The sequence below is a fragment of the Protomyctophum bolini genome (assembly GCF_963924005.1).
Source record: "Protomyctophum bolini genome assembly, chromosome: 11".
NCBI classification, from domain to species: Eukaryota; Metazoa; Chordata; class Actinopteri; order Myctophiformes; family Myctophidae; genus Protomyctophum; species Protomyctophum bolini.
In genome coordinates this window covers 10,595,638-10,615,803 of record NC_137872.1, presented here as the reverse complement: position 1 = coordinate 10,615,803, position 20,166 = coordinate 10,595,638, and the positions used below count along the sequence as shown (strand labels likewise).

The 20,166-nt window shown below is 40.7% G+C and overlaps 1 protein-coding gene across 1 annotated transcript in view; it reads right to left on the bottom strand.

The window, feature by feature from the left end:
* Window positions 1-20,166, bottom strand: part of LOC308324743 (carbonic anhydrase-related protein 10-like) — a 101,158-nt gene that overhangs the window by 60,181 nt on the left and 20,811 nt on the right. Inside the window, exon 3 of the mRNA XM_080776991.1 lies at window positions 414-556. Coding sequence (XP_080633117.1) covers window positions 414-556 — 143 coding nt within the window. The remainder of the gene's footprint in view (window positions 1-413; window positions 557-20,166) is intronic.

Here is a 20,166-nt window from a genome sequence, read left to right as displayed (position 1 = left end):
GCACAATAACATAGTCTTTTCATTATGTCTGCCCATGATCTCTGTGATTCATACAGTACATTTGTTTACCTCAGTCACTGATACTAAAATCTGATATTTTATTTGTATTTTTTCTATTAACCTGTGACTTGACACCCATACTGTTATAAAACGAAAATTAAAAGATTTTGAAAAGAAAGTTAACTTTCCCAACACTGCCCAGGGGGCACCAAATGGACCCTTATGGGTCTGTACAGTAACTCTAGGGGCCTGTGAGAAAAAACATTCTAGTTCACTTTGGGATGTGTGTTCTGTGTGTGCGGGTTTCATGGCCGACTCTGTGAGGCATCTGCGATGGGACATGCCTCAGTTCACAACACCAGATATCTTGTCTTAAAAGATCACCTGAAAACGGCCTTCTAGGGAGCCCTTACCTTGCGTCCTCCAGAGTTGAGCCTGAGAGGAGTCAGGTAGGGGTCGAAGATCATGTGGCTGGTCTCAATGTCCACGGGCGACTGTCTCTTCCCCATGGCGCAAAGGTTCCAAGCCGTGTTCACCAGGCCCCAGAAGGAGGGCACTATATGGAGAGATTAACAGAAAGAGCCGGAAAGAGAGATTAACAAGGGATTAGTCCTGATTTATACTTTTTAGTGGGACGAACAACACGCTCACAGGCTCACAGCAACGCTTCACACCGGGACCGAGCAGCCACTGGCTTCCACACGTTGACAAGTGAGGCGTCTGAGTTGCCAAGCTGTGGTTGATAGAGCAGGTCATCATCACCTGCTTCAAGCTCTGAGGTAGTTAGTGCTAGGTGTGTTAGGGAGGAGGAGCTTGAAGTAAATGAGCTAAACTATTTAGCCCATGAACATACGTAAAGACTAATGTGGTTCCATATACCACAAGCTCTCAACTTAATAAAGAGCTTTTACTGTAAATCAGCTATTTTCAGGTGTTGTGGGGGTGTGTGGTGTGTGCAAGCCACCAGGTAGAATTGTTCTCTAACCACCCTGTCTCAACAATTGTATTATGAACATGATGATTGATGAATGACGATCATACAGATTATTCATTATTATGGGCTCACTCCTGGCAGGACATTTTCTGGCAGTATGCAGACATTGTGGCTAAAGAACATCAAGTATGCAGTTAAGTCTGTTTCTATTAACTTGTTAAGGCAAGTGTGTAATCAAGTGTGTAATAATCTGAGTTGTGTGCTTAGTGTGTGGTTTTTATAGTGTCACATTAAAAATGGCGGGAGCAAAGGCAGCTGTTCCAAGGAGCTATAGCTCTCTGCCTTCATTGTAGCAGCACTAGTCGAGTGGTGCAGTGACATAAAAACCAATGGCTCAGCCATAAAAGTCTTATGTGTTTAAATTTAACTATATGGCTCATTTTACCACATGAATCACAGCGTCCATATTCAAATTTCTGGGACAAACATTTGGCAAAGATAATATAGTTAGTATTAGTAAATATATAGTACAAGTTGAACATTTTTCTAAAGGACAACCAGTCATGCAGTCATGTAAACCTGGGTCATAGTATTGTATCCGATTTGATCAAATCGGGTAAACGTTGCAAAAGTAACAAATACTAAGTGTGCAGCAAATGTGCAGCAACCGAAATATGTATCTGCCCATATCAAATAAATAGTAAAGCTAGCATCTCAAAGGTATTTTATTTAATACAATGTTATTTGACCATCTGTACGGTGTGTTAACACAATATAATGATGATATCTGGAGGAGATTGGAAGTGCTCTTCCATTGAGAAATGTAGACCTTGGTGTCGGGTCAGGGCACCTACTACAGTTGACATAAGTGCTCATAAGTGCAATATCTGCCCTGGGCAAGTGGCAATTCTGTCTTGAGAGAGTGTGGTCTACAATTCTCTAAATCATAAATGTGGTGTTCTCATGCGGGAGACCAGGGTTTAAATCATGGGGTACGGGGTAGGACATAACAATTATACAGATTGTGGTTTTAGATAAATAATACAATAGTACCACAGAGCTCACGATACTAGAGATACTACCCATTTGACATGGTCCTCCTCGATGCTGGCACAAGACAGAGCCGCTGTTGAGAGCTGCAGCTTTGCATACTACACAGACGCTTTCTTAAAACTACTCAACTGTTATGGAGTGGCCAGACCTGTGACCTAGAATACCTGACGAACTACATACATGATATGTATACATCCTACAGAACACCTGGCATCGCGTACGATTTGTCTATCATCTGTTTTTCAGTGCAATGTTTGGATTGATCTTCATAGGCCTTAAGGCAAAGTACAGAATGTTTGGGGAGATCTGTGGGACGCAGGCGTAGCACTGGTATTATTGCGTGTTGTGCAATTATTAATGACTCAATTTGTAACTCTGAGAGGATCTTACACTGTACCTTCTACACTACAGCAACACTGATAGTGTGGGTGTTCAAATACATGTCTCACTGACTCTGCCTAGAATCTACCGTATATTATGTCAAAGAAATGCACTTGGACCATCTGCTGTCCCAGCTGTTATGATACAGAAGTGTCACATAAAGGTAAGGTTTGTCAATATAGTTGGGAGAGAACCATATGGAAGGTGGTGGAGATGGAGGTGAACCAGCCCACATGGTGTAAAGTGCCATGTTTTGTTTTGTTTTATCCAAAGGAGAATTCCGAACTGCACGAGTTATAGATTTCCCCTCCAACCAAAGGCCCATGTTGCATGGAGAGCGCACGCACACACACACACACACACACACACACACACACACACACACACACACACACACACACACACACAGGAGAAATACACACAGGAGAAATGTGATGACTGGCCAACTTCATCTAGCGCTCATCAGGGATACAACCGTCACTGGGTGAAACAGCAGCTGTCATTACCAAATGAAAAAAAAACAACAAAAATTATCTCTTGCAATCATCTCAGCACAGACGATGCATGAAGGATTTGTCACTTTCAATATAGCCCGAGATTTCTTTTTAGCTCCTGTTATATCATGGAGTATCTTTTTCTCTGCCCAGTCGTCTCTGTCGGGTGGAAACCTCATAAGTCCAAAACTACTTAAACCAAATGCTTTTCAGGATTCAGGAACAGGAAAAGTAGCAACTAAAAAATGCATTAGTCACCTCGCGCCACGCTTAGAGCTTGCAGATCTGCTACTTTTGATGCTTTTGTGTGACACTGTAGTGTAGTGTGAACAAGTATAGGGCGTTAATTTACGAAAAAATCGGTTCTGCTTGCAGAGCCACGTCTTCACACCTGGGACCTTCACACCTCTGTAGTCTTCCTCACTTCCTCTAGACTCCATCCTTCCATTTCCTTTACATCTCAAGGTCCAAGGATTCTTTATTATTACCCGAGGGTAGATGTGTTGTGAAGACTGCCGATTCAGCAATCCAGGGTTAAGAAACAAGACATCACAATTCACAACACAATACAAACATCAAAACATAACCCACATGAACCATAGCCTCCCTATTCTGGGGTGAACATTCGGTAAAATTAGCTGATCTACAAACTCAAAGGTAATGATGAAGTGCATACTCACTCAACCACTGGATGAAAGCAAGATCAAGCAAGATTTGTGAAAGCTGTGTTTCACAAACATTTTGCACAATATGTAAAATGACAATGTTTTGGTGGCCATAGGCATACATCCAACCAGTTGAAGACCTTGCTGATTGAGGCTTTTCACGAAAACTATATACCGGTATATGTAATAGATAATGTAATATTTTGAACACTAGTTTACATTTTATATACGGGGTGACAATTTTGTGAAATTCAATTCTCTCTCTTGTTCTCTCAACATCCTCTATAATTCTCTACTGACCACTCTACTCCTCCATCTTCATAACCCTCTCTCGGTTCTCTCAGTGGACTGACAGGATGTGACAGCACTGACCTCCACAGCTTAATCTGACCCTGACAAACACATCATTGGTTGGTCAGCTGAGTGTGTGTGTGAGAGAGAGAGAGAGAGAGAGAGAGAGAGAGAGAGAGAGAGAGAGAGAGAGATTTACGTATTTGTGATCTATGTTAATGTGTACACTGTACAGTATGTTAGTAGAGACAGACAGCATATGGTAAAACATGAGTGAATGACAACCAGCTGTTTGGGGCCAGCACAGGCCATCGGACGGACACAGCCTTGTCTGAGGAAATGTGGAGGGATATAGACAGAAAAGTAGAACAGAACAGAACAGAGTGTGTGTGTGTGTGTGTGTGTGTGTGTGTGTGTGTGTGTGTGTGTGTGCGTGTGTGTGAGAGAGAGAGAGAGAGAGAGACAGACACACAATTAGACAGAGTCAGAGGGAAGTCGATAAGGACTGCAGCAGGCGGCCTGAAGCTGAACACTGGACACTAACAGTCTGTTGTCTGCCTGCCTTTCCTGTTACACACACTCAGATGCAGCTGTGCATACACAAACACACTATATATATATAATCCAAATCTAAATAACTTACATCATTAGTAAACACATGGACTAGCACTGCTCTTATTTCTCTCTCCACTAAAGCATGGTTTAATAAAGCATGGTTTAATAAAGCATGGTTTAACAAAATAAGGCAGGTGTTCAGACAATGAGGCCTTGAGGCTTGTGAGCTGAACCCAATCAGGCGAGTGCCTGCACCGAGTAGCCCTCGCCTTTTGAAATCGCACATAATGGAGGACATTGAGTGAAAACTAAATTAGCGCTTCCCCGTCCCATGAACAACCAGATTCCTCCCTTTGAAGTGGTTGACAAATTATTTGGAAAAAGAGAGACCTGTTTAACCACTTGAACCCCAGCATCCGTGTTCTGCGGGAAACATTCACCAAAAATGTCTATGTAAAAGCTCAGAGAATTGGTTTAGAGTAGACTAAAGTGAAAACCAAAAGAACAGTTGCAATTCAGGCCCATTTTTACTAAGCATAGATTAGAGGGTTTTAGATGTTAAGAGTTACCAAAGGCAAATGCACAGTGGCCATTAATTGTGAGAACTACAGTGAGCTATACTGTTACAGCATCACTTCAGAGACTACAGAATGAAGGGGAGAGACCATTATCCTGGGCTATGCATACCATTTTAACATTAATTAATGTTATTAGATTAGAAGAAGCCAGGAGAGGGGTGAACACTTTGCTTGTGGCATTAAAACAAGAGGCATTAAACAGGGACATGGGGGGAGGGATGTAATACTTATACCCATGGATTTCTCTGGTGAGGAAACACTTCACCATGGCTGACTTGTCACCACATTGTCTCACCAGCAGGTTTATTGCACATTCTGGGAGTGTAAAACAGCTGTCTTTATATAGCAGCTAAAATCAGCAAGAGGCTTCTCAGCTCGATACGAGCTAAATGAATTAAACACATCCGTTTCAGTTCAAGGAACTGACAATATGCAGGGACTGACAAAGCGGAGTTTTCACTTTTCCCAAATTTAACTCGTTTATTTGCATATTTGCCACAGGAGATGGTGCATTTATATAGCGCCTTTATCCAAGGCGCTTTACATAGATTGTGCATTACATTCACATACACATTCATACACCGATTGCGGCGGAAGCCATGCAAGGTAACAACCAGCACATCGGGAGCAATTTGGGGTTCAGTGACACTTCTACATGTAGACAGGAGGGATCGGGATTCGAACCGCCGACCCATGGATCATTGGACGACCTGCTCTACCTCCTGAGCCACAGCCACAGGAGATAATATGGTATATGAGTCGTGCTCCCATATGGCCCTGAGGGACCCTAATCCATTCTTCTCCTCAGTGGGTTGATCAATGAATTTTAGATTGCACATGGGTACTTTTTTGTAGCATTTTTGCCAGGCACGGGACATTTAGCCACGATCACAGCCCCAAGTCTGCACATGTATATTGTAGGTGGGACTTGTACCGGGAATAGCGTGATTGATTTGACTTTGATGAAAAGCCTTTCAGAAGATTACTTTTCTGCTTTATTAGACCATGCAGAGTAAGGAAGGTGTCTGTCTGTCTGTCTGTCTGTCGGTCATGTCAACAGGGTTCAAACATGTTGCGAGGGCCACAAGCAAACCAAGACTATATGGAAGCACATCCTCACTGCGGGCATCACCAGTCATGTGACAAAGGAGTGTCAGCCAAAGTGAATTACTTAGCGCACCTACTGTACTCTCACTCTTCCCTTCAAGGCCAGGGTTTAACTCTAGTCTTAACAAAAGTATCTTTCGGTGCATGGATACTAGTGGATAGCATCATCTTAGGAGTTTTCAGAGATTGCGTATTTTTGTTGGTGTGAAACTGTAGTCGTGACCTTTAACGTTTAAAACTGACTGCATGAACTATACTTACTGCTGTTTCCATTTTGTATGCCAGTCTGTTTCTATAAGCATCCGCTGTGCCGCTATGAGAGAATGGAAAATGTCACGCACTGTCACACTGAATCATCGTTTGATTTATGCAAATCATCATCTGAATCACAGCAAGGACATCAGCGGACTCGACAGGGAGAGTTGATGAAATGAACGACATCTCATTTTGGACTAAAAAGAAGATCTTTATCTAATGAACCAGAAATGAAAGAAAAGAAGAAAATAAATGAAAAGAAAACAGAGCTGCAAAGATACTGCAGACTTTCAAGGAGATTGTGTTTTTGTATTGAATTGACAATTTACTATATGAGCAAGTATTGCAACATAAGGGACCCACACTCTCTCTATGATGGCTAAAAGGTAATAATATAATAATAATAATAATGATAATGATAATCATAATGATAATCATCATCATACAGTATGTCATCATGGGATGGTACTCTCACAGATGACAGATGACCTATGACCTTTCCACTTACATAAGTGTGTGTGTGTGTGTGTGTGTGTGTGTGTGTGCGTGCATATATAACGGGGCTGATATAGATATGTAATTTATTATCTAAAGGTGAGTGAGTGTGGAGTTAAGACACACGAGCATGAGCGAGTGCATGAAGCAAACATGTGTCCGACTAAATCAATTTAAATTGACTCACCTCTCTTCATGGTGCCAATGCCATTACCCTGAACAAACAAAGCCATTAAGTTGATTACTTATACCTTTAAAAAAATATATGACTTTTGCCATTTTCTAAATGAATGTGCCACAACGGAGTGCCCTCCACGGTCATCAGAGAGCGAGGCCTAGTAGGCCTAATGCCAACATTAACCTCAGCTGTGTGATATAAAAGCAATTTATTACCAGCAATTGTGTGAGTATGAGTATTGAGTACTGGGCACAGCAGGAGACGTTACACAAGTCCCTGATCGGCTATCTGTTGTGTGTTAGCCCCGCAAAAGATAACGCTTCTCTCCTTTCCTTTCTACCAGTGTTACCTTTTTTCACTGACACAAACTAAATAATAGCAAATACAAACTAGACTAAAATGTTAGGGAGTGACTAGTGGAGAGGAGATCCAGTAGAACTAAAGACAAGTCAATTTATGTTTGGTTGCACTCAGGTGTTGCACTCAAGCTCAAAACACGTCGGTTTACGACATGAAATCAGGCATTATGATGCCATCAATGCCATAAGGCCTGCTAAAATACATTTTAATAAATCAACTGTAGTCAACTAAAATCTTATATTTAGGCAATTAAAACTGGACAAAAAGGTAAAACATTTCAGATTACTAAAACATGACTAAATCGAAAAGAAAAAAAAAGACTGACTAAAACTAAATAAGAAATTGCTGTCAAAATCAACACTACTTTCTACCTTCCTTCCCTCGTGTTCTTCCTCCTACTTGTCCTTCCTTTCCATTTATGTTCCCTCCTTCCCTACCTTTCTACCTTCCCTCACTCTTTTACTGTACCTTAAGTATGTATACTGTACATAGGATATCTACAGTATGCACAAATGTATATTTATGTAAGCATACAAGCTCTGGCTCAAATAGAGACCACACACTGGAATCTATTATTACAATTGTGAAGTTGGTAGCCAATGAAAAGCGCCAAATTCTAGTATGCTACAAAGGTAAAGTGACGCTTCGAGCCTGCTGTCTCTTCCTCAGACCAACTGGCTCCAAACATTTGATCACATTTTATTTTATTTTAAAGTGATAACTGGAACAAGGTTATTTTCTCTCTCTGGGGTGCTGCAACAGCCGCTGGAAATCCTGTTTTCACACTGCGTGATTGATTCTGCTATAGTTGACCAGGACCCAATAACTATATATTCATAATGCATTTTAGGGTAACTCTCTCTCACACAAAAGCACGCACAGCCATAGGATTTGTTTGGTTACCACTACAAAATATGAATGATGATGGTTTTATGAGTTAATGAATTTGTCATACACATATCTACAGGGAGAGAGAGGGAGACACACACACACACACACACACACACACACACACACACACACACACACACACACACACACAGTGTCACTCCATCATTCAACTCAAGCTAATAGCATTACTGTTATACATTACTATATGTTGTATAAGGCAGCTGTTGTACACCGACTGATTTGTGACAGTATCACTCGATCAAGGTATGGCCCTCCCCTAATTGTTGGATAAATATTGCTAAAGTGGACAGCAACAGCAAGTTATGGTTGCTTTCAGCAGTAAGAAATTCCCTACATTTTGAATGAAATGCAGACATTTATATTTCATAAGGGAGCCCTACTTATTTTCATGAGGAGATCTTGCCTGTCAGTGTGTATTATTTTTATTTCGCATGTAAGGAGTTGCCTAATGTACATACATAGTGTCCCAGGTGGTTAGGGGATAGTGTGTCCCAGGTGGTTAGGGGAGAATATTATTTCTCAGTATGCCTGAGGCGCATCAATTGTGTTATTGTGCTTATTATTTCTTTGTTATTTGAATATTGAAATGCATTATGGGTTTATGTTAAGGAGATTTAGTTTGTTGACATCTAAAACTCAACATGCACAGTATTATCCCCCTCTCCATTTTCCCTATTCTTTTTTTAGTTTGTGTGTTGTTGATTAGCAATTTGTTGCTAATAATGAGTAATTCCCTCAGCCAGTGTTATTATGGCTTATTTTTCGGATGAGCAAAGCTTGTGTCATTACAGTATTCTGTGAGAGTGATGGCATTCAAATGAGAAATGGTATTATCCCTTTTGATTAGGGTGGCTATTAATTGTCAGTTACTGACAATAGTTAATTAGGTAAACTGGGTATGTGCTTCCAGTGAGACACATTCAACTCCCATCTAAACGATTGCCACTGCCAAAGACGATTTTACGTTCGCTAACGTATGAGCCACCAATTGACTCTCATTGAAACCAGGAAATCACGTGATCGCAAAAAAGAAAGAGAAGAAAGAAATAACAGCTCCCATCCACTGACACAGATTTTGTCGTGGGGCATGGGGGAATGAAGGGAAGGATGGAGGTTCCGAGGTTGGTGGCATACTGTATGTTTTGACCTATATTTTACCGTCAACCTGTCATGGGATGATGGGGCACATAAATAACTCATACCTGTCTAATAATCATACCTCATCATAACCCTCTTACAGTATGCTTCTCCTACCACGTCCTTTCTTATTTCTTCATCCTCTTTCTCTTCTCACACCCATAAGGATAATTGTGCTGCTTTGTCGTGTCATGGATGAATGTGCTGATTGTTAGAACTGTCACAATTTTAAGGGAATAAATCATAGACCATACTGCATAAGCATAACCGCGGAATCTCATTGAAAACACATGCCGTGGGTGCCACATAGGGAGGTTTCCTATTGAAATGTCATTACAAAGGGGTTTTGTAGTCACTGCGCATTTGCCACACCCCACTAAGGGCCTTCGGGGGGCCCCTAGTGATGGGGGCCCCAGGCAACTGCAGGTTCACCTGTTGGCCATGAGCGCCTTTGCCTTTACAACATCCCTAGAAACCATGTTTGGCAGACACATTTTGTCTATGTTTGACTCCTTAACCACAGGCAAACATGATTATCTAGCTGCCATATAAGAGCTGATATAAAAATATATCACAAACCACAATGGGAATAAAAAAAAGGACCACCTACTACGAGACAATGAAATCATTTATCTCATATGTATTGACAGACACGTTTCGGCATGTGCCATTCTCAATAACATGCAGCACAATAAATTACATGTTTATCCCCCAATCTGTTCTTTTATCACTCAGCTCAACCGGGGCAAATAGAGCCTAGACATATTATTTCTGCAAGCAAAAACATGCACAAAAAAAGGCCTGGGTATATCTGAAATATTGTTTATGGAATTTTCTGAATTGTCAGAAAAATACATTTTTAACTTATTTAACAAAGCTTGTGCCTTTACAGCACAAAAACAAAACTCCGGATCTACCAAAGCTGCGTACTCTCAACACTACTGTACGGCGCAGAATGCTGGAAAACAACAGAAAATGACATCCATAAACTATCCACCTTCCACACCCACACATCATGCCTGCGAAAGATCCTGCACATATTCTGGCCCAAGACCATCTCAAACATTAACCTCCTCAACATCACCCAACAAGACAACATGCACAGCATAATCAACAAACGCAGGTGGACCTGGATTGGCCATGTGCTCAGAATGGACATCAATGCAATCCCAAGAGTCGCATTACACTGGACCCCAGAAGGAAAGAGAAAGAAAGGCAGGCCCAAAACAACATGGCGTAGGACGATCGAGAAGGAGCTCCAGCTACAACATCAGAGCTGGGGGACCATAGAGAAGATGGCCAAAGACAGATGCAAGTGGAGGAACTTTGTTGCTGCCCTATGCGCCAGCCGGCGTAATGGGGATAAAGGAGAAAGAAGGAAAGGAGTGCCTTTAAGAGTGTGCTTTTAATGCGGTGAATTAGATGTCCATTAGTTCCCCAATGACCAGACATTTGACCTAGCTCAACTGCTAGCGTCTAAACGAGGCTATATTAACTATATAGACCCATATTACTGTAGATTAACGTCCTCTCATGCACATTGTGCAAAAGCGTACATTAATACACACACACACACACACGTACACAAGCACAGCGGTATAGATCCCGTAGAGCCATATGCTTAAACAGAAATGTGAGATTATGTTGTATATGGGTTGGGTATTTCTCAACAGTAAGAGATTATCAACATGCCAGTTGGATGTACGGTATGGCGATCACTGCTGGATTATCAGGCCATGATACTGATGTGGGTTTATTACAAGACTTGTTCTGAGAAAATAAAGCATATGGACTTATAATAGATAATGCATGGTAACTCATTTAGAACGTCCACATCATGAATGAGTACTGTATAGTGCAGAGCCTGTACAGTAAACCCCTCCTCTCTCTGGCACTTGTCCTACATTACCACTGTATTCCATTATAGCTATTTTATAAATCCCTGACCCTGCATATATCCTATAGTGCCTGACTATTGAATATCATTCAATGACATTTAATTACTACAGTATACAAGATATGAATGATAATAAAATACACAATCCAAGCATTTCATGAAGAAAGGCAGGCCCAAGGAAGGCTATTAGTGAAGGTGCAGTATATGAGTTGAATAATAAACGCAAATTATTGAGTCAAGTCCACTCCACAGTCAATACATTTTATGTTTATAGTGGTGCTAAATTTAAAGTAAATTGCCAATAAAGAAGGTACAACCACATGCAGTCAATATTCAGGACAAAGTAAAGATAACCATATAAGCATTATTGTCAGGCCCACCACCTGGACATTGATTGCACCCATAATAAGCCTTAGTGAGACTACGCGACACACTAATGTTGCGTGGTCAGTCCTAAAAGCTCGCTCCACTCCGAATGGAGGTGGTGGAGGTGACACAATGAGAAATACGAACAGCTCTAGGAGATGTACTCACTTGGGAGACATACTACAGTAGATGTATTGGATACTTTATCTATTGTGTAGATATCGACAGACATTCCCCCCGGAAATATAGCTCTACCCATTTATTTACAAATATTCTGATTTAGTCTATATATTGCCAGCCTCATGCCACTCTATGATGGCTATGAATTGGCTCAATATATCTACCTGTTAATGTTGGCCAACCTTCTGTTGAAGATAAGCTATTTTCTGCCTGACATCCTGTGTTCCGATTCCTGTTTGTTGCTTGGATTTACCCGTTCTTTACCCCTGTGTGCCATAGCCTGTTTTTGATGGATTACCTGCTTTTGGACGTAGACCTGAACCTCAGATTATGTCTTTCACATAACCATCCAACCAGAGGTCCTTACGGAACAATGCACGCCTGCTCGCCCCTAGTGGCCCGCTTTGAACAAAATGCCTCAAATCATGAATGCAGCATCCGATTTCTGTGACACTTTGCATTCTGACTGGCTATGATTGGCTTCCAAAGTGTGAGGGGGTGTCCCGTTCTGCAAAAAAATGCCACACATCTGTGAATGCAGCGCCCACACATTCCCACTAAACCAAGGAAGAGTATAATTTAGGCCAAAAACACTGCTTAACCAACATGCTAGGCAAGACCTAGCCGGTTGAGTGAAGTACCGGAATTTGTACCGCCCAAGGAAGTGACGTTGGCGCTTTACAAATCTGTTAACATTCTCTGTGAATGAAACGAGTGTTGTGATTGGTCAAAAATCCCATAGTACATACAACGTAAGTCCCACTCTATTAGACACACTCTGCTTTAGGTCGTGACCAGGCTTTTCTCCTCACAGATGAATAAAGGCCGGGAATGAGGCTACTTAACCACAAGCATTGATCCTGTCATTGTATAGGGTGTATTGTCATTATATACTTCATTGACAGGGTCAATCGTTTCCCCCCCTCACCTATCTTATTTATATACACCGGTACATCTTATGTGACATATACTGATAGGAGACCTGCACTGAGGCAGTGCAACTGCAAGGACAAACATTTAAATTCCAGATAGTCTATTGTCACTGGATCCTGTAGCATGCAGAAAATACAGAACCACAATTCTAGAGCTATTGTTCAACACTTTTGGTTGTTGGACAACAAGACTAGCAGTGTGACCCAAATACAATGCCTCAATGCGTTCAAACAATGATGTAACACTATTGTAATCCTCTTTCACTCTCTGTCCATTCCCCTCACACTCTCTCTGTCTTTCTCAATGTCTGTCTGTCTGTCTGACTGTCTGTCTGTCTGTCTCTCCCTCCACCTCTCTCCCTCGGACTCACATTAGCACTGTTTTCATTATCCCATGTTCTAGCTGATATTTAGCCGTTTATCAGTGTTGTATTTCTCTGAAATCAGTACACCACAGATGGGCGGATGGGCAGGTCTCAGACATGACAGATAGCGCCCTTTCCATCTATATAGGCTATCCTTTAGCGCTGTTGTTTACCCAGCTTGCATAGAGGCTAAAAGAAAGGCACTGACGATGAAAATATTACACCCCATTACAGTAGCACTAGCTGACAGTGTTTTATCGCCTTACACTGTTAGGTTATTGGGTTGAGGAAAACCAATAATATCTACAGGATGAGATACGTATTACAACTTTCTCGAACAGAGGGGAGAAGCGAGAGAGGGGATTACTCTTTTCTAAATTCCTACTTACAATATAGCACATGCTCTTTTGTCTCCTGCACGACCTCTTAGTGACCTCAGTATTTAATATAACTGTACTGCTTCTATAAGCGGATTTAATAAACCACTTCTTGATTGCATTTGTTAACTGATTGTTACTTAGTCCCTCTACAGTATTACTGCATCCTGAGCTGGAGAAGAGCATTTCTATCAATGGCTTGCTTTTTGACAGGTTGCCTTTCAGACGTTTTAACTTGTACTTTTAAAAACGACCAGTGGTGGAAAGTAACAAAGTACATTTACTGTACTTAAGTACAATTTTGAGGTATTTGTACATCACTCGCGTATTTCCAATTTCCAGTACTTTTACTTCTACTCCACTACATCTCAGAGGCAAATATTGTACTTTTACTCCACTACATTTATTTTAAAACTTTAGTTACTAGTTACTTTGCAGGTTTATATATTAACAAAACTAAGGACTCCTGTTGTGCAATATCTGTCTCTCAATGAACTAATGGTGCTTTTTAATTTATTTTAATTTATTTGTTTTTAAGTGGATTTTAGATTTTAATAGTATTTTAGCTCTTTTAACTAGCATACTAAAAGCCAGTGAAACGACATTTCGTTCTCTTATGCATTTTATGTATCTGCTGAATGACAATAAAGCTATCTATCTATCTATCTAACATGCATTAACCACTTCAGCCCTATACTTTTCGGCGATTTGAAAATAGCTGAACAATGCGTTGTGATGCGACGCATTGTGAGCTTGTACATTGGAGTATTGATACTTTTACTTAAGTAAAACAATTGAGTATGTGACTAGATGGAGATGCTTCATAGTATGAGCTCAGTACTGGATAGAGTCGTGTCATGGACACAAAAATACTGTATATGCACTGCAGTATGTTGTCATTGTATTTTTAACAGCAGATTCGATTCTGTATATAAACAATGCCCCCTCGGGACAATAAAGTCTATTCTTGACAGTACTGGATAGAAACGTTACAAAAGAAAATCCAACTTTATTCAAAAACAGATTAATTAGGATGGTAATGAAATCTAATTAAGCTCATTTGTGGAATGTTAATACAGTTTGGGTCCCAACAGTTTGTATTTCCATATTGGAAGGAATTTGATAAAAACTATTAATATTTTATGTTATATTTAATAATTTAACAAACAAAAAGGTAGGAGCGCACACCAGTAGTGAGGAGGTGCTGACTGCAGGAGATAAAACTTTGACTGAAAAATGAAAGAGGCAGCACAGCTCGCAGTCACGATGCCACGAGTCACTTCTTCATTCCCTGAAGAAGGCAACTTGTTGCCGAAACGTTGGAAAAATACAAATTTGATGGCATCGTGACTACGAGCTGTGATTTAAAATCTATTTAATCTTCCAATTCCCAATGACTTAAATCTGATGTTTTTTGGAAAAAGGAAGCAGCATCTATATAAACAAACACTACAGAAATACTTCACATCATACGCAAGGACTGAATTAGACTGAAAGTCAAATACAAGTTTGAGTTTCAAGGGGGAAAAAAGTAATTACATCCCAAATACTATTTTAAATAGTACATACAAAAACAAAACTAGATTAAGACTAAGATACATGAAAAATAAGAATGGAATTGATGAAGGTAGACTTTGGACCAACTGGATGACCCGCCACGAAACTGCACTGGTGTTTTCATAAGCCTTCACCCTTCACACTTTCACAAAAGACAGACCCAGTATGAGACCCCTGAGGGACTCCAGGCAATGGAGTACTGTATTATGTAACATCTATAATAGCCAACACCAGCCACTACTGACAGTGGGTACAAAAACAATCTATCTAATTAAGAGTTATATCATACAACTGCAGCGCTTCACATAAATAATCAATTTTTCAACTTATTTTCATCCAGCGACACGTTCATGAGACAAGTAAGCAGTAGTTAATACAAGAGGGGTGAGAAGCGATTGGTTATTTGCCTGCATGGGATGGGATGGGATGGGTCTCCTGACACCCACTGACATGATGAGGAGTGCTGGTGTTCCACCAGGAACATCTTGACCCTCATTACTATTAGATTTTTAGTGTGTTTTTTAGTGTGTGTACCAGGTGCGGAACATTCTATACCTGGCCCAGGTGTGTGTTTGTGTGTGTGTTTGTCTCAGTATGTGCGGTGCAAGCGTGACCCAGAAAATCCCCCGATACCTAGTTCATGAGTTATGAACAACAATGGACACACACACACACACACACACACACACACACACAAGTGATAAATTAGCTGCGACCGTATGCATTATGTAACAATGTTTAACGGTGCACAATGGAGAGAGAGAAACTTTTCTTAAGTCCATCTATCCTTCATTAGTAAACAGAGCCATGGCAAAATGCCATCCCTGAATCTGTATTGTATGCAATGGCGAACCATTTTAATAATTTTATTCTTAACCATTCAATTAGTCATGCGATGAATAGAGAAAACCATGTTTAAGTGTATACTGAACGCATGCAGAACAACAGGACTCAACATGCAATGTGACACCTAATCACATGCCACAATATTAGGATATCAAGTGCTTTATCTTGCACTTAATATCCCCTTATCCCCCTAAACTTATTTGCTATTTTCTACTATTTTGAAAAACCTTTTAAAACAGTTAAAATAGCCGATCTACAAGCTCACGTGTCGATGTAGATTGGCTAGTTGAACCATCTTAAAATGTTTTTCAAATCTATTGAAAAACATTCATGCAGCATTACCATCACGACATACAATATGACTACAGCAAGCTATAGAGGGGGATAGAGGTTTTATTGTTATGGAGCAGCTAAGGACAGGCAAAAATTACATTTACTGAACTTGTCTGATCCCAATAAGACATATTCTGATCCTGATTGGGTGCAATGAGTTTCTCATTGGCACAGCGTTGAGGAAACATTGCCATGAAAATCCAAAATGCCATGAATGGATTCAACTGGAATGATTATATATTTTCAATTTTCAGTCTGACAGACAGCAATGAAAACTAGGTCGACTTGCTAACTTTTGAACTTTTGACTGACAGGCAACATTGGGGACACAAACCAGGGGACTGTGGGCCCTATTTTCATCCATGCTAAACTCCGTCCTGATGACGCGGAGGAGGAAACACGCCTTTAACACGTGTCTTTAACGCCTCCGAGTGTGACTATAGTCTTTGTTTGATGATCTCTGAGGGGCCGATTTCCGATCACCCGATCCGATCGGGGAACAAACCTATAAAATAGTATAAAAAATGTGTCCACTTTATTAGTAACTCCCCGTCCGCCTCAAGCTGTTATTTGTGTTCTTGTGGTGGCCTTCCTGAAGTTCACGTTACCATGAACTCGTCTAGCCATTCTTCAAGGCATTTTTCTTCTGCAGAACTGCCACTGTCTGGATGTTTTTCATCATATTCTGTAAACCACAGAACGACCATGTCTGCTTGTTGTCAAGCATACCACGTTCAAAGTCCATTCAAATGTATAGACGAACCTCTCGATCCTGTCTGCTTGCATCATGTACTGACTTTCAGTCACATTGATTCATGTTTGGAGGAGCTGCTGTTTCCACGAACAGTTCATAGATCGAAGGGACAGTGGTGACAGAGCAACAAGGGCAACTACCAGAGGTGACTGTGAAGTGCCAATCAGACATATTGTGTTTTGTAAAACAGTCTTCTCTGTTAGAGCCTCCCATCACTGGAACAGTCTCCCCACAGAAGTAAGAGAGACTTCCAACTATCTGACCTTAAACTATCTGACCTTTCAACCTGAAAAGGTGGCTAAAAACAATTCAAATCTGTAATCATGAGTAACTATCAGCACTATTTAGTATTCATCACCGGTGTCATTTCTCACTTCACTTTGCAGTCCCCTGTACCATGTTGATCTGTTCCTGTATTCATTGTATTGTATTGTATTGTATTGTATTGTATTGTATTGTGTATTGTGTTTGTGTATGGACATAGTGTTGGGTGGTTGTACATATGCACACATGGCATCAACGCATGGTGTTGTGTGCTGGCACACTACACACTCTGTCTTTCTCTTATCTGTATTGTATTGTGTTTTTGTATGGACATGGTGTTGGGTGCCTGCACATACTGTATGCACACATGGCATCAACGCATGGTGTTGTGTGCAGGCACACTACACTCTGTCTTTCTTTTATCATTCATTTTTTAAGAGCCTGCCCAGGGACTACAGATGAATTTTTGCTTTGGCTAACTCTGGCCCATTTACATTGAGGTGAAAACTGACATGTTGATTAATGAGCTTTGTCCCTGTCAAATACATAAATAAATAAATAAAATAAATGAATAAGCAGGTGTACCTAATAATAAAGTACACAACTAATTATACTACCAACAACAGACCCACTCACTCACACACCCCACACCACAAATATTGTTGCTGTCGGAAGGAAACCAACCAACTCCATTTTTGAGTTTTTCTTTTGCATAAATCAGTGCTATTGAACACCCTTTACGTAATACATATACAGTACATGTGTTGGTTAAAGCAATATTGAACCAATGAAAAGTAGTAAAAAGCGCATTGGACAAAACTTCTTAACTTCATTGGACCCTCAAACTGTCTGCTGAAGCAGCTAACTCCACCACCTCTCATTGACAATATATAAAGTCACATTACCAACTTTGATGATGCAATATCGCTTCGTTTTAAAAATATTAGGCTTTTATATTTCCTGAAACAATTATAATTTTCATTTCCTGAAAAGAGGTGTTTTTTTCCCCCGACAGCAGATACAATACACTGGTACACACATAATTCAGCTTATTATTCAATTAAAAGTGTGCAATCTATGAAGTCACCAGCCCTGCAACAAACATATTTTGTTGACCAGTATTTGTGTAATGTATTCTTGCTCAAGGACACTTCGACACTAAAACTCTGGGGAGCCCGGGATCGAACTGGGAAGTGGTAACCTAACGGATCCCATACGGCTGTTCTACCGGCCACTCTAACCCTGAGCCACTACTGCCCTTGTAGAGTCTTGCGTACTTGCAAGTCTATCCTGTAGTCCATGCTGAGCCTCTTCAGTGCGCGGAGGAAGAAGAGAAATTGTGTTGCTTTGATGATAATGCCCACATGATGTGACCAGTCCGTCTTTACTGATATGAATCCCAAGTCATTTGAAGCTGCCCACTCGCTGCACTGCAGTACCACTGATGTGAATGGAGGCGTGCGTGCCCTCTGCAGCCTCATGTACTGTATAACCATGATCATCTACTTTGTTTTTTTTTTGACGTTAAGAAGGCGTTTGTTATCCTGACACTCCAATGTCAGGGCTCTCTCCTCTCTTTGGGCATCTTGTTTGTTTGTCTGTGTTCAGGGAGTTTGATTGAAGCCATCATAATTATTTGAAATTTCAGTTGACATTTGGATAAATCATACTGTAATTAGCATCGACAGAGAGTCGTAACGGGCTGATGGCCATATATGGTGGCGTAACCTGACGGACGGACAGGTTTTTCAGGTTTTTTGATCACAGAAGAACACCCTATACATCCACAACAAATGTATCAGCACGGAACTCAAACATGAACAGTGGGGTGGGAGCGGCTATCTTTGGGAGAGCTTTTGTTTTGTTTTGTTTTATGGTTGTACTGTTGTATTGTTTGTGAACTGTATTGTACTGTATGTATCTGTGTTGAGGACCCCCTCTAAAATGAGATGAGATGAGACGGCCTGGGCCATGGCTCAGTGCTCCAGGTACCTTGGCTGGTAATCCAGTCTGGCAGTGTGTCGTAACGGGTTCGACTCCCGATACTGACGACCTTTACTGCATGTCTTCCCCCCACCTCTCTCCCCATTTCCTGTCAGCCTACTGTCTGTCCCTCCATAAAATATATAAAATAAAAGGCGAAAGCCACAAAAAAACATTTAAAATGAGACGGGACATCTCAAGGGGCTCATCCTTTCAATAAATATATATGATACACGCAGGTTCAATAGGGATTTGTCATACAGACATAACATTATTATTTCCCCTGTGTGTGTGTGTGTGTGTGTGTGTGTCATGTGTACAACCAATGTGTACTACCACCTCTATGTTTTCATAGCATAATAGAACACATCATCACTAAGCTATGGTAATACCTCCCCCAAGATATTCTCTCTCCAGCTCTGTCTATGTCTCTCTCTCACGTCTTCATCCTGCTGCTCTCTTCCCACTAAAATTAATCCATTGACGCATGACGAAGCTAACAGCCCTTAATAACATAAAAATAGTCTCCTTGATTCTTGCCTTGATGTCCAGCACCTGGTCTAAATACAGGACGATGCACACAATCTCCTCTGTGTAATGTGAAGTTAGAATAGAACATAGAAGTAGACTAAATTATGTCATCCTCATACAATAGTATAATTTAAATTGTATTCAATAATAAAAATGTACTGTCAAAATCAACACATACATTACCATGTGTGAAGTCAAAGTCTAAACACGGCTCCATTTGTTGATCACAGCAGTGTTTGAATTTAACATTGTTATACAGGAAACTGTCAACCCTGCAGAGCAGGAGGGTAAGGGGAGAATGTCTGTGCAGTGTGCACTGCAGTTCCTTTTATCAAATACTGTATATAGGTCATATAAACCCCTCATACATTTTCAGCACATGTTCC